Source organism: Arvicanthis niloticus, chromosome 4 (assembly GCF_011762505.2).
Source record: "Arvicanthis niloticus isolate mArvNil1 chromosome 4, mArvNil1.pat.X, whole genome shotgun sequence".
Lineage (NCBI taxonomy): Eukaryota > Metazoa > Chordata > Mammalia > Rodentia > Muridae > Arvicanthis > Arvicanthis niloticus.
This window is the reverse complement of record NC_047661.1, coordinates 48,795,142-48,809,496: the sequence shown is the minus strand read 5'-3', so window position 1 is coordinate 48,809,496 and position 14,355 is coordinate 48,795,142. Positions and strand designations below refer to the sequence as shown.

General features: G+C 41.1%; 2 protein-coding genes across 2 annotated transcripts in view; one reads left to right on the top strand and one right to left on the bottom strand.

Moving 5' to 3' along the window:
- Window positions 1–6,866, top strand: part of Rarres1 (retinoic acid receptor responder 1) — a 36,027-nt gene extending 29,161 nt beyond the window's left edge. Inside the window, exons 4-6 of the mRNA XM_034500533.2 lie at window positions 1,813–1,949; window positions 6,095–6,157; window positions 6,237–6,866. Of these exons, the coding sequence (XP_034356424.1) occupies window positions 1,813–1,949; window positions 6,095–6,157; window positions 6,237–6,386 (350 nt within the window). The 3' untranslated portion in view covers window positions 6,387–6,866. The remainder of the gene's footprint in view (window positions 1–1,812; window positions 1,950–6,094; window positions 6,158–6,236) is intronic.
- Window positions 6,867–11,655: 4,789 nt separating this feature from the next.
- Window positions 11,656–14,355, bottom strand: part of Gfm1 (G elongation factor mitochondrial 1) — a 51,413-nt gene continuing 48,713 nt past the window's right edge. Inside the window, exons 16-18 of the mRNA XM_034500214.2 lie at window positions 13,168–13,328; window positions 12,114–12,167; window positions 11,656–12,005 (exon numbers count right to left, since the gene is read on the bottom strand). Coding sequence (XP_034356105.1) covers window positions 11,874–12,005; window positions 12,114–12,167; window positions 13,168–13,328 — 347 coding nt within the window. The 3' untranslated portion in view covers window positions 11,656–11,873. The remainder of the gene's footprint in view (window positions 12,006–12,113; window positions 12,168–13,167; window positions 13,329–14,355) is intronic.

Genomic DNA, 14,355 nt, shown 5'->3' with positions numbered 1-14,355 from the left:
ATTTTTTATTGTTATGGGAGTGGGTGTTTTGCCTGCATGCATGCATGTCTATTCACTACACATGAACAACATCCATGGGGACCAGATGGTACCAGATCCCTGAGGACTAGAGCTACACAAGGTTGTAAAGCTAGCATTTGGGTGCTGGGAATGGAATCAGGGTCCCCTGGAAGAACAGCCAATCTCTTAACTGCTAAGCCATCTCTCAGCCCAGGATCTTTTTCCTTATATTCTGGATTCTGGTTTCTCTAGCTTCTCCGATGGTTTTGACCACCAGTACTCTTCCCATCTCTGAAATCCTGCCTGAGATGGTGCTCTGTTGACCTTGTGCTTCACAGAGTCACTGTCCCTTTCCTTCCTCTCTGTTCACTCTTCAAAAGGAGACTCTCTTCACATTCTCTGCATCAGCCATTCCCGACCCATCTTCTACACTCTGTGTACCTGAAACTATTCCATCATCCATTCCTATAGTTTTTCTTAACCTCGAAATTCATACATCCAATACCAAACATCTACATTCCCTTCCCCCACAAGGGCCTTTTAAATTGAATTACTGTTGTAGGGTTTACTAGAAATTTTGGTCATTGCTGCCCCCATCTCTTAACATTTAATAATTTGCCACTTCCTATGAAGCTGGCCTCCAGAAAACATCTGGGACCCATTCTGCTGTCTTCAAACTCAGTCATCCACTCTTTCTGTGGGACTACTCCAACAGGACCTCTCAGGTCATAGGCTTCAGGTGCCTCCTGTCCGTCCTGTACAGACTTAATACGGACAGCGTCCATGTCCACTGGTTCTGCACACGAGGCCATTCATAGTATGATGCCAGACATTTATTTATGCCCCTTCAAGACCAGCCCGAGTCTGAGCCTTCAGTGTCCTCTTTAACTCACCCACCCCTCACTGTACCCCCCACTTACAAGACCAGGATTCAAATCCCTGAAAAAAACCTCATTCTTTTGGAGCCTTTCCCCAAACTCTCCAACCCAAAGAAACCTTGCCCCTGCCTGTTTGTCCTTTGCATCAAGCTGTGCCTCTATGTCACCTAAAGGCACCAATGTCATCAAGGAATAATCTCTGACTGGTGTATCACACAGACCAGACAACTCTGTTTTACCAACCTATAGGATGTACACTAACATTTACTTTACCTAAAGCAGGATTCCAATACGCTTGCCCTATTGTGGTTCTGCACTGTTGGCAGGCCATAACAGAAGCTGTCTTCACCAACCTGTCCACAGTGGTGATCTGTGACATCATCCTAGAAATTAATCACTAAAGTTTGACTTTCTAAAAGTAATTAACCATTGTATCCTTACCTCTTGAAGTCTGATATTGAGTGGGTTTTAAGTGTTTGCTGAATAAAAAAAAAAAAACATAAGGTTCAGAAACAAATGGCACAGGAAAAATCCAGCTAATTTTTTTTTCATGTGTTCAAAAAGCAGCTGGAAAGCTGCCACTTCACTGGTTAGCTTTAAAGTCAGTAGTTAAAGGACATGATGGTACCGACTTTCAGGCAACAAGAAGATGGCACTGGACTTTTTCATCAAGTTAATGTTGTCTCAACTAGCACATGTCTAAATTAATATTTAATGTCACTGTAGCATTGGTTTATATGTGCATAGTGCTACAATTGCCATTGAGAACGTTTATACTATTGGCATAGCAAACTGGAGCCCATCTTAAACACACGTCCCAATCAGGATACTGCTGTGAGGTGATCCAATACCACATCCCTGATGTCATTACTCCAGCCCCTCAGATTTTGTCTTAAAAATGTCTTAGTACAAGTGTGCTTCTTTCTTCTCTCAGACAGTCATGGTCACATTGACCCCTCACTGAGACCCCTGTGGGACTTGGCTTTCCTCGGCAGCTCATATGTGATGTGGGAGAAGACGACCCAGTTTCTGCACTACTACTTGGTCCAGCTCAGCAGTGTGAAGCAGCTGGTAAGAACCTGAACCTTAGCTGGGCCAGCCAAGCCACAGTTCGCCTGGTGCTCTGGGCTGAACCAAAAGAAATGGCAACCATCATGGCGAGAGTTTTAATTACATTTCATTCATTCAGCAAATATCTGAGTGACTGCAACGGCCCAGGTACTGTTTTAGGGACTGACTGAGGAGGCAGCAGTGAACAAAACACATATGTCAACTTTAATAAGACCATTCTAGAAAAAAAAGCCAAATTAAAAAGTTAATAAACCAATCAAATGGTGATGGGGGAGTGCTATGGAAAAAAAAAAAAAAAAAGCAGAGAAAAGGAAATACAGGGTCTTGAAAGGCAACTTACATAGTCAAATTAAGGCTAATGGAACCAGAGCTGGCACTGGAGCAGAAGCCAAAAGGCACAGGGAGCAAGAGAAGGGACTTTGAGACAGGAAACCTGGCAGCCGGGTGGCTGATGGGTTGAAGGAGTGGCAAGGCTTGTATGGCTCTACAGAGTGAGCAGGGAGGCTGCAGGAAATAGAGGGTATCTGTCCTTGTAAGTGTGGCTGCGTCACCAGAAGTTTTTAGTCCATTTCTCTCTATGAAGTACTGACAAATGCAGCTCAACTACGCAATGTAAGGCAGACCAATACATGTGTGCCTTTAGCGAAGAGTCCTTCTCACAAGCCCTTTCATGTGCTTGTCTTAGCAGAACATCATTTAACCAATGTCTGCTTCCTTCACGAGTCTGCTTTAGTCTTTCACCTGTGTCCACTTTAACGAAACGTTCCTTCACGTCTTTGCCCCAGCAAAACACCATCCAACCAACTTTCCAAAGAACCCTTAAGTTTCCACTTCACATTTAAAAGTATGTAACCCTAACCCTAAGACTCTACCAGGTTGCCACTCACTATTAGTCGGTTCCAGACTTTATGCCAGCTTACACTCTCCCTCCACTAGCCCAAGATACATAACAGAAATCACCTCACCAGTCATATCTATTCTGCTGAGAAGTCTCTTTCCGATCATGTACATTAATAGTATAAGCCTACTTACTCTATCTACTAAAACCACATTGATTCTATTAGGACTTAGTCTGTCCATTTAGGAGTTAGAGGGGACATGTCGGAGGGTCACAAAGATGGGGTCAAACAAGGTTCCCTCATGGTTTCCAGGAAGATTAAAGTGCTAAGTTACAGAAATAATAATAATAATAATAATAATAATAATAATAATAATAATGTGGAATATAAGCACTTGACATTGTGATAATTTGAATAGAAACCAAAGAGGTTATTTTTGAATTATATTAAGAATAATGACTTCTTGGCAGGGCTTGATGTGGTAAGGGCAGACTGGGAGGTATACTGTTTACCTCTGCAGTTCTGTAACATGCTGTGCTTTGGGCTTGGTTTCAAAGGCCCATCCTTCTGAAGGAAGGAGGCAGACAGGCAGCAATGCAAGCGTTGCTTTAGTGGCTTTAGTAAGGACATTGTAGTTATGCAGATTATCATTAACTTACACATTTAACATGGGTAATACCTTTCTTTCTGTCACTGCAGAAATGAACCTACAGCGTCCCCATGTGAGGCGGGCTCCCTGAATCACACACAGTCTAGGTACTGGTCTGTGGTTTAAGTAAAATGACTTAGTAAGTATAGTTGGAGTCCATTATTTATATAAAGCCCAGCCTGATTTTACCTAAAGGTTGAAGACTATCTTAATTTCATTCAAAAATGCTGCTTTTAAAGCCAGGCATGGTAGTACTTGCCTTTAATCTCATTATTTAAGAGGTAGAAGCAGGAAGGTTAGGAGTTCAAGGCCTGCCTCAGCTATAGAGTGCCAAACCAGTGTGGGCTACATAAGGCTTTATCTCAAAGACACATGTTTAAAAAAATGTTATTTTCAAAAGCAGAATTAGAAAGTACTGCCTTGAAAAAAAAATCTATAAATAAAATCAGTTTTAAAGGTTTAAGAATACCTGGGAAGGCCGGGCCTTGAGCCGGGCCTGTAGCAGGGGGTCCACTGATGGACAACTTGGGAAAGATCAGCTTTTCCTTCTGAAGAAAAGATAGTCATCAAGTGAGCGCCAAGCGAGGCCGAGTACACGCCTCCAAGTGATACAAACTGAGAAGTCAGCCCCTTGCATCTGTGGGCCTGGCCCAAGCCCACCACAGTATCTGTTCACAAGTCTCACGTGTTCTCTGAAGTGCTTTATCTCTAGTGTGCCCGTGGACAGCGTAAAGGCTCTATCAATTGTTATTCTGTTCTATTTAGAGAACAGCAACAACAACAACAAAAAATGCCTGCACATGCTCAGAATTTATATTTTCTGTTCTTGGTTGCACAGCCCACAGGTGCAGAAGGGTAGCTGTAAAAGGAGGGCCGGTAACTTATTCTCTAATGAAAGATGATTTTCCCTGGTGAGTTCTGATTGTGCGGCTTGTGCCTCAGTTGTTTGAACACCCCTGTGTATACTATACTGCCAGGCCAGAGAGAAACCTACTCACTAATGCAAGAAAGTCCCGTACAAGAGCAGTCTCCGATACATCCGCCCCTCTTGCATCTTCCTCTTCAGCTTTCTCCTCACCTAGTGCAGAAGGCTTCTGAAAATCTCCACTGATAAGAACCATTCCACCTGGGTATCCATCCCATGTGCAGTCACCAAAGGTAGACGCTGATGTGGATGTCAGGAAGTGCATGCTGACAGGAGCCTGATATAGCTGTCTCCTTAGAGGTCTGCCAGAGTCTGAAATATACAGAGGCAGATGCTCACAACTAACCATTGATCTGATCAAGGGGTTCCCGATGGAGGAGTTAGAGAGAAGACTGAAGGAGCTGAAAGGGTTTGTGGCCCCACGAGGACATCAACAATACCAACCAACCAGAGCTCCCAGGGTCTAAACCACAAGCCTGGAAGCACATAGGGCGGGACCCATGACTCCAGCTGTATATGTAGGGGAGAATGGCATTGTTGGGCATAGGTAGGAAAGGAGATCCTTGGTTCAGTGAAGGCTGGATGCCCAGTGAGGGGGGGGGGATTCGAGGGTGGGGAGGTGGGAGTGGGGGGGGGTAGGTAGGGGTACATCCTCATAGAAGCAGGAGGAGGGGGGATGGGATAGGGAGTTCCTGGACGTGGGGGGGATAGGGTAAGGGGGTTACATCTGAAATGTGAATAAAATATCCAAAAAAAAAAAAAAAAAAAAAAAAAAAAAGAACAGCAAAGGCAAAGCCCAGCATCAAGTCTTTTTCTGTCGTCACCCCTCTAGTAGTTTCATATCTCTAGTAGTTTCATTAAAAACCCGGTAGAAGACTTAAAGCTATATTCTAAAGACCGGAGGTTGGTTTTTTGTTTTTGTTTTTTGTTTTTTGTTTTTCGAGACAGGGTTTCTCTGTGTAGCCCTGGCTGTCCTGGAACTCACTCTGTAGACCAGGCTGGCCTCAAACTCAGAAATCCGCCTGCCTCAGCCTCCCAAGTGCTGGGGCGTGGGCGTGCGCCACCACCACCGCCCGGCCGGAGGTTTTTAAAAGAACCCTATTTTTACTAGTAAAGAGAAAAGTACCCTTGATCTATAAAAATAATGCAAAATCTAACTAGGAAATTGACTATTAAAGTTTATAGAAAATGAAGCGTGAGGACAAATACCCGCCAGCCAAAACATACCTAATGTATTGGTTTTAACATTATGGGAGCGCTTCACGCAACACATATGAAGGACATGGAGGCTGGAGTCAGACCTAGTTTTGAATCCTGTAAGACAGAAGAATCACATGAGAACACGTATCGATGGCCGGGCGCCGCATCTGACCCGTGGCAGGCACGGTAGAAAGCGTGCTTTTCTCCAGACTCTCAGAGTAGAGCACAGCGAACACATCAGAGGTACATATACAGTACCTAGATTACCAGTTGATTCTCCTAATCCTCACAGACTTCAGCCAAACCCATAAATACCAGAGAGAAAAAGCTTTAAGGACTTTCAACCAGACCTCTATGACAAAACCTAAACAAAACCTGTGACTTCTCGAACTTGGTCAGGAGCACCACCAAGGTGTTGCAGCAGAAGCGTTGAGGCACCGCCCACAGGAGTCACGTGACACAGCCTCACAAATCCTGAGCTTACAAAACCCCCGGGTGTTGGTTATACTAACTCTTGTTTTCTTTTCTCTAGAAAACGGATGATGACAGCATTGATTTTGACTTCACTGTTCTACTTCATGAATTCTCCACACAGGTAAGATGCGAAGTTGTATATCGAATTGTTTTTATTTTAAATTTTTCAAGTTAATAATATTTAGGCCTTTACTTCCTAGGAAATCATTCCCTGCCGTATTCACTTGGTCTGGTACCCTGGTAAACCCCTTAAAGTAAATTACCATTGTCAAGAGCTACAGAGCCCAGAAGAAGGCTCTGGAACCGTGGAAGGATCAGCTATGGCACAAAACGAGTTCAATAATTTCTAAAGAGAAGAAACGATCTGCTTCTATTATAATCTAAACAAAATGACTCCACTACCCTGCGTCATCACTCCTGTATAAAAGCAAAGGTCCAGGCGTTCCAGCAACCCAGGCAAGCTCGCAGTTAGAAGTAGATGCTCAGAAGCCTGCCTTGTTTTTCACCTGACCTGCCTTTGGTGCTGAACTCTGCGAGCACCTACCTGCTTGGGCCTGACAGTCTCAGCATATCCACCAAACGGCAGGTGGATCAACGATTGCTTTGGGAAAAGGTTTTGCCACTGAGTTTGTATTTTTCATTACGCTGGACGTATTGTGGTTATTTTATGTTACTAAATTGTTCTTACTTATTATGTCAACTTTTTTTTTTTTTTCAGCGAAAGTAAATGGTAAGGAAAGACTTAAGCTCTGGCAAATACTCCCTTTTAACGTGATACACACTTTCAAATAAATATTTATATTTCTAAATAATAAAATGTGTTTGCAAACTTTGGTGCGCATGGAAATTTGGGCTAACCTGTAATTTAAATCAAACCCCAATGCTGATTTAAATCTTATAAATAGCACACTGTCTCACATGATGAAAGCTATAAACACACACTTAAACGTTGATAGATATAGCTCAGAAAGTACCAGACACTTATTTTTATCCATCAGGACAACCAGGACCCGGTGTTGGTGTAAATAATCTATAAAAGCCAACATAATATGTAACAATCAAATTCAGTGACGTATCACCTCAGGGAGGGAAGAACCCATCCAGGGAAGGTTGCCATCGCTTGCCTCTCACAATTATTAAATTTTAATAGTAGAACATTTATGTCATTGTCTTAAACCCTTGAGCCAGGTTCCTCGGCCACTGACTTTATTTTGAGGCATTAGCCTCAAAATAAAAAAGCACACAGAAGTGGCCTTATGATGGATGATGAAGTCATGTCCCAGTCTGCCCACCTAGAGTTGAAAATACCAGAGGCTTGAAATGCAGTCAATACACCTGACATAAACAGCCCAGTTTAGCAATGTCATACATAGACTGCTGTTTATTGTAATGCTGGCTGTCCGAGCTGTCTCCTGCTGTTACTGCCCCAAGTTCCCAGACTCTCATATAGTACATTCCTAGGTGAGACCCAAATTGTCCACATGGTTTTCCAGAGGGAACACCGTTTTCTTATGGCTGTCAAGGTAACCACTAAAAATGGATCATAATACTTAGTCTGCACTATTGGCTAATGGTTAAGTTTACTGTACAGATAAAGATTTTAGACAAGGGTGCTTAACAAAATAACCAGAAGCAAATCTAATTGTGTGTTGGTTTTTTTGTTTTGTTTTGTTGTCTATTTACCTCCCCAATATCCACTCCTTTCAACAAGTTCTAAATCCCCTGCATAATCCTTGAAAGCACACAGAAGCTCTCCCACCTGGGCAACAGTGAAGACAAGTACTTTTTAAACACACCCAAGAAGCAATATGTAATGACTGCATTGAGCCAAAATCAAGCCAACAGATAGGTTTTCTAACCAAAGTTCCCTAAACGACCTTTCAACATAGATCCTATGAGCACTGTGTACATCATAGTACGCTGCTGTCCTGTGAACTCTAACCGTTCTGTCAACCGCTTCCTACAAGGTAGCTCAGCTTTCGTGTTTTAACATATGGAATCTTAAATTCGGCAGCCATCCAAAAGGACCAAATTGTGACATGCTGGAAATTTTCCCAGTGCAGAAGGTAGCCCTTTGCATTGCTGAAAAGATAAATTATCCCAGTAAGGTATTTCTTACTTTCAAAAGACATTCTCCATCAGGCTTACAAGTGACCGAAATTTAGCCAAGTAAGCAAACAACATAACCCTGAAGTTGGCCAATTTTGATAGAGCGTGAAGAGGAACTGTGTGCAAAGCTCCAGCTGAATCTTTGCTAACACAGCTGAGGCTGAGAGCTTGATTTCATTAACATTGATTTCACCAGCTAACAACAGAGCAAGCACTTCATTTGCATTGGCACAAAGTAAAACCTGAACTCCCCAAGCCCTCTTTGCCTTAGGAGTGTAAATTCTGAGTCACTGAGCTAGCCGCAGTTGCATTTAGCATCACACTCACTGAACGGCTCCAGAACTTTCAGAATTTCAAGATAGATCAAAAGTAGTAGCAGAATTTTGTCCACAACTCCATCTTACTCTACTCAGTTTCAATTTTTCCTACTTGAATGACTTTTTTTTTAAAGATAGTACACAAGGTGGTTTGAATGAGAATGGCCCCTACAGGCTCACAGATTTGAATGCTTGGTCACCAGAGAGTGGCACTATTTGAAAGGACTAGGAGGTGTGGCCCTGTTAGAGGAAGTGTGTCACTGGGGATGGACTTAGAGGTTTCAAAGGCCCAGCCAGGCACAGTGTCTCTCTCTTCCTGCTGTCTGCATGTCCACATGAAGAACTCTCAGTTTTCTCTAGTACCTCGGCTTCCTGTGTGCTGCCATGCTCCCACCACGATAATGGATCAAACATCTGAAACCATAAGCCAGTCCCAATTAAACACCTTCTCATATAGGAGTTGCCATGGCTTTTTACAGAAACAGAACACTAAGACAGTTCATTTGAAGGTCAGTTTAAATGCCTGTACTTGGACTTGAATGTTAGTCCTTTAAGACCCCATGGTTTATTACAGATTTTTCTCAGTTTAGAAATTTCTGGTCAGTTCTGTGACCTTCCCTAACTTTAAACAAGACTCAACCGCCATACTCCCTAATCTAAGCATGAGATTTCTGGGAGTATAAATTGCTTACTGCAGTGAAACACTGCAAAATTAGCTGAAGACTTACAATTCTGACTCAACAGTGTATCATTCCAGCAATGCAAAGAGCTACCTTCTGCAATGGGGCAATTCCAACACGTCACAATTCACTCCTTTCTGGTGGCTGCACCAAATTAAAAATTCCATATGTTAAAATACTAAAATGCAAAGATTTCTACTTTTCAAAACTGATTAAATATTGTTGATTCACAAGCAATTAAGCAGGAAGAAATAGAATAAGAGAAAACTCAAATGTATTTCTTTAATATCTGTTATCAGCTGATGGAGCAATAGCCCAAAAGTGGTATCACACAAAATGATATTGATATTATACATTAGAATTGAAAAAAATGTACAGGTAACACTGTAGTAGTCTTTAACATCAAATGCATGCTGGAATCAACTGGAAATGTTCCAGGGAGCCTGGATATCTAGAGATGGAATTGGGTCCTCACTTAAAGCTCCAGAGAATTTTTAAGTGAGTCAGGAGAGTGCGGCGAGGTGACAGTCGCTAGTGAGGCCTCTAGTGCGGCCTCTCCCCAACACAAGCTAACACTTTCTTTAAATTAGCTAAAACTATCCTTTATAAATAGTAGCCTAAGAATCCTCATTTATTAATATCACATTAATCTTTTCCATGCTATCGACTTGTTTGGTCTTTACCATCGGTCTATCACTAATGAGCTAGCAACAGATGTGGGCTGTTACTGGAACTGTTTCTATGGGATCCTGTTCCACTCACTCACACTCCCATGTGGGCCTCCCATTGCCTATGAAATGTCACTAATGGATTAGATACCAGGATTCTTATTATAACTTAACTTCTCTCCACCACCATACACAATTTTACCCACTTTTCTGATTATTCTCAATATTCAGAGACTGCATTAAATTCTATGAGACTATTTCCTTACTGAGAATATACTCATAGTACCTAAAGCAAACCAGTCCCCAGGCTTGATGTTCTGGTATAACCACACACATTCACACATGAAGCTACTGAATAACTGGAACCACAGTATCTATTTGAAAACTTAATGACTGCATGGCCTTCAAAGAATCTACTATCTCTGTACAGTTGCTCTTGTTACAATGACACAGCATTCACAGGGTTATATGAATTAAATTAGATAATGCATCTAATTTAAAAGCAGGCCATAAAATTTTATCCTGAAATTATACAAATCAAAAACTCTGTAAAAGGTGGTGCAGATCTATGATACAGCACACCAGAGGTGGCAGGAGGAAGATCAGGAGTTCAAGGCTAGTCTTTGCCATATAAGAGAGTCTGTCAAATACCCCACAGGAAATAAAAACAATTTAGGTTATCTCTATTATCTAGTTTTATGCAGTAAGTATAACAGACTAGGGTATGTATGTGGCATTAGTGGTTCGGGATGAGAAAATTCTTAAAAGGATACAGAACAGCCTGAGAAAAGCCAACTTCCTCTGGAAACAAAAGCTTAACATTTGTTCCTTCTTAATCTTAATGAATACAATATAGACCAAACTCTCAGGACTCAAATGGACCTACAATATATCATGATGATGAAGGAGCAACTCTTCAAAGTCTATTTTATCGGAATCTATGAATACAACTAAAGAGAGCACATGTAAATGCCTTGTTCTTGTCTGATACAAGACTGCAACAATTCTGTACCGCAACGCAGAGGTGGTTATACTTTTGGAGAAGCCACAAACTGAGGCCACTTGCCTGCTATTTTTAGTATTTCATAGTCCAATGAAGACTCTGAAGGTGCTCTAGTAAGATTATAACGACTCTCTTTTAAGCAGAAAGCCTCATGAGATGATACCCCACGAAATGTCAGGATGTACATTTACTATCACAACCTCAGGAGAGTGACTTTTAAAATATCAATGTATGCCACAGAGACAATGGACAACTTATTTGAAAAGCAAACCATTGAAAACTGTTGACTCTTGAATAGAAATGGCAGAAGCTACATGGTTATTCTGTACTGTTTTTCCAACTTTTCTGAATGCTACATCATATGATAAAAAAAAAAAAATTAGGGAGCTGGAGAGTTGTCTCAGTAAGTAAAACGCTGGGCAGGCAAGCATGAGGACGTGAGTTCAATCCCCCAGGAGCCATGTGAAAAGAGGTGGTCACAGCAGATGTTTGTAATCCTAGTGCTAGGAAGCAGAGGCAGGAGGATCCCTGGGGCTTTCTGTTCAGCAACACAGAAGCTTCAGGCTTACTGAGAGACTACCTAAAACAACTAAATTCGAGGACAACTACGAAAGACAACCTCTGGCATGTACATTCACACACAAACCACAGATGTACATACATGTGCATGGTGTTGCATGCCCACAACCCTACCACTTGGTGAGAGGTCTGTGAATTTTGAGGCCGAATACACATAGCCCTTATGTAAAAAAAAAAAAAAAAAAAAAAAAATGTGAAGTAAATTTATATATAATTTAAGCTGAAAATTATTCTCTTCTTCCCTTAAATAATATTAAGTATACTTCAGTAATAATATAATTTTATTTAAGGTCTTTACTAAACAATAAAAATAGTCAATACAGTTTAAATACATAGTTATCTTTGCATATATATGAAGCTCCTGAACGTGAGACAGCAGGGCTCCTAAATTTGTTTCCGCCATCTGAATTCATTCTACCAGATTCCATCATCCGTAAGTAAGTCTGGTGTCAAACAGTCAGTCTATTCAAAGTGAGGAGAGTCAGCTCTTGGCTTTTCCCTTTCTGACAGGAAGTTGACCTGTAGCTTCCAAATACTTATTGATGAGCTCCTCTTGTGTGGCTGGCGAGCACGGCTGGTACCTGCAGTACTCCATTGTGTACTCTCCTTTTCCCTGCAGGTTCAAGACAGACAGAGAGAGGTGTTGGCTCATGCAAGTCAGGATGTAGTTAATGTGCAGTGCTCTTTGGAAGAGCACCTAAGTGAAGTTTAACTTGCTTACCTCTGTGCAAGACCTAAGCTCAGTGGAATAACCAAACATATTATTTAGGGGAACCTAAAAACAAACATAAAAAAATATTTTAGCACCACTTGTTGAAAATGTTTGAGGCAAATACAGGGCTATATCAATTTAATGCCTTACAATTAGCTTTCTATTGACAATTTTAAGTTTAAAAAATGCAAAAGCCAGAGCAACTTCTGTCTTATCCCAGATTGGAATTTCTATTTGAAAATAATTTTGACAGGTATAATTATACCAAATTTTTCTATTCAGACTGCATACCACTGATGGTCTTCCCTTCTTATCCCCACACTACCTCCAGTTCACACATTCACATTCACATGTGTTTTTTCTGGAAAAATGTTAATGAGTTTCCACTGCCTGCGCCTCTCTCTCTCTCTCTCTCTCTCTCTCTCTCTCTCTCTCTCTCTCTCTCTCTCTCTCTCTCTCTCTCTGTGTGTGTGTGTGTGTGTGTGACATTGGGCCCAGAACCCAGAGGCTCATGAAGGCCGAGTGCATGCATACCACTGAGCTGCATCCAAGCCCTCCTTTGTGTCTTACATGATACACTGACGGCATCTTTCTAGAGGCTATCTATAAAGTGACTGATACTTTCTCCTCTGTGAGATTTAAGTTAAGACAGGTAAAGATCAGGGAATTAAACACTATAGCACAGTAAAGCAGCTATACAAATAAGGTTAAAATAGGGGAAAAGTAATTATATACCTATGAAAAACAAACTCACCAAAATATATATAGCCAAGATATAAAGAATCCTATGTTTAGTTTTTGCACTTAAAAGTTGCTCTCACAGAAAATTACACAAATTGCCACAAAGTAGAAGCTACAAACTCAAAAGCAAATGTTTCAGTTTGCTCCACAATTTCCAAAACCAAAACTAATTGATTACCTTCTGTGTCTAATTAAAGTAAGACATATCTGTGACCAAAGAGGGATAACCTGATAAGGCTGAGGCACCAGGTTACTGTGAGTTCCAGGCTAGCCTGAGCTACAGTGTGAAGGAAACCCGAGAGACTATCAATGATGTACTTACATCTGCATACAGTGTGAAATAGTCCTCAATTCCGTCTTGCCCTGTAATCACTCCATGGCGCCGGTTAATTCCTGCGAACACTGCTCCCTGAAATTCATTTGGGGCTATAACTTCCACAGACATAATAGGTTCAATAATACATAATGTGGCATTTGCCAAGGCTAGGTTTAAACAGAAAGAAAAAAGTTAAGTATATTAGTTATTGAAGTGAACTTCTCTCCAGCTCTACATGAGACAGATGGCACTTTCCCAAAGGTACAAAACGATAAGCTTAAAGTTCCCCTGGACTCATTTTTCTTTTTATAGTAATGGTAACAGTTATCTATGTAAAAATTCCAAAGAGATAACATTTAACTCTGGTGTATTTCCATTAGCATGCGTTTGAAAAGTTCCTTAAATCTCATTAAACTACAGAGCACAGAAAACATCAATCATCAAGTCCAGCACTATGTAAACTATAAGGCTATGTTAACTGCTCTCTCTGGAATCATTACTTGTGAGACCAACATAAACCCATTCTTTCTTATTGGTCCTCAGCACTCATGTGCGCACGCACACACACACACACACACACACACGCACACACACACACGGGCACAAACACACACACGTGCACAAACACACACACACACACACACACACCCCAATAACTTATCACAGGGCAGGAGAGGTGCTTAGAGGAATCAAGTCACTTCTGAGAAGTCTTTCTTTTTCTAGGCTGACCAATTCCCCTGCCTGACTGAGACTTGGGCTTTCAGTTTCCATCTCTAACAAGTTGTTTGATTCTTGTGAAAACAGTCTATCCAGGTCTTAAGTTTCTTCACCAATAACTAAAACAATATCAGACTAGATGTTAACATCCACTTTAACATAAAACTCGTTGTGTGTTTTTTGGTCCCATCTAATACACAACTATTACACTTTTTAGTTACTTACTGACTAATATTTACAGAAAACTAAAATAAAACTTCAAATATTTACACTTCAAATATTTACAAAAATTTAGTAGTGGGGCTAGAGCAGAATATTTAGCCACAGACTGGCTGCACTGTCCCCAAATAAAAGGTTTTAAACAAAACACAGGAAAGATAACTCAGAAGCTATTTTGTTTTAAAATAACCATAGTTTTCCCAGAGGCATCAGTCTGTTCATAAGACATTAACTAGAAACCATTCCAGTATGTTCATA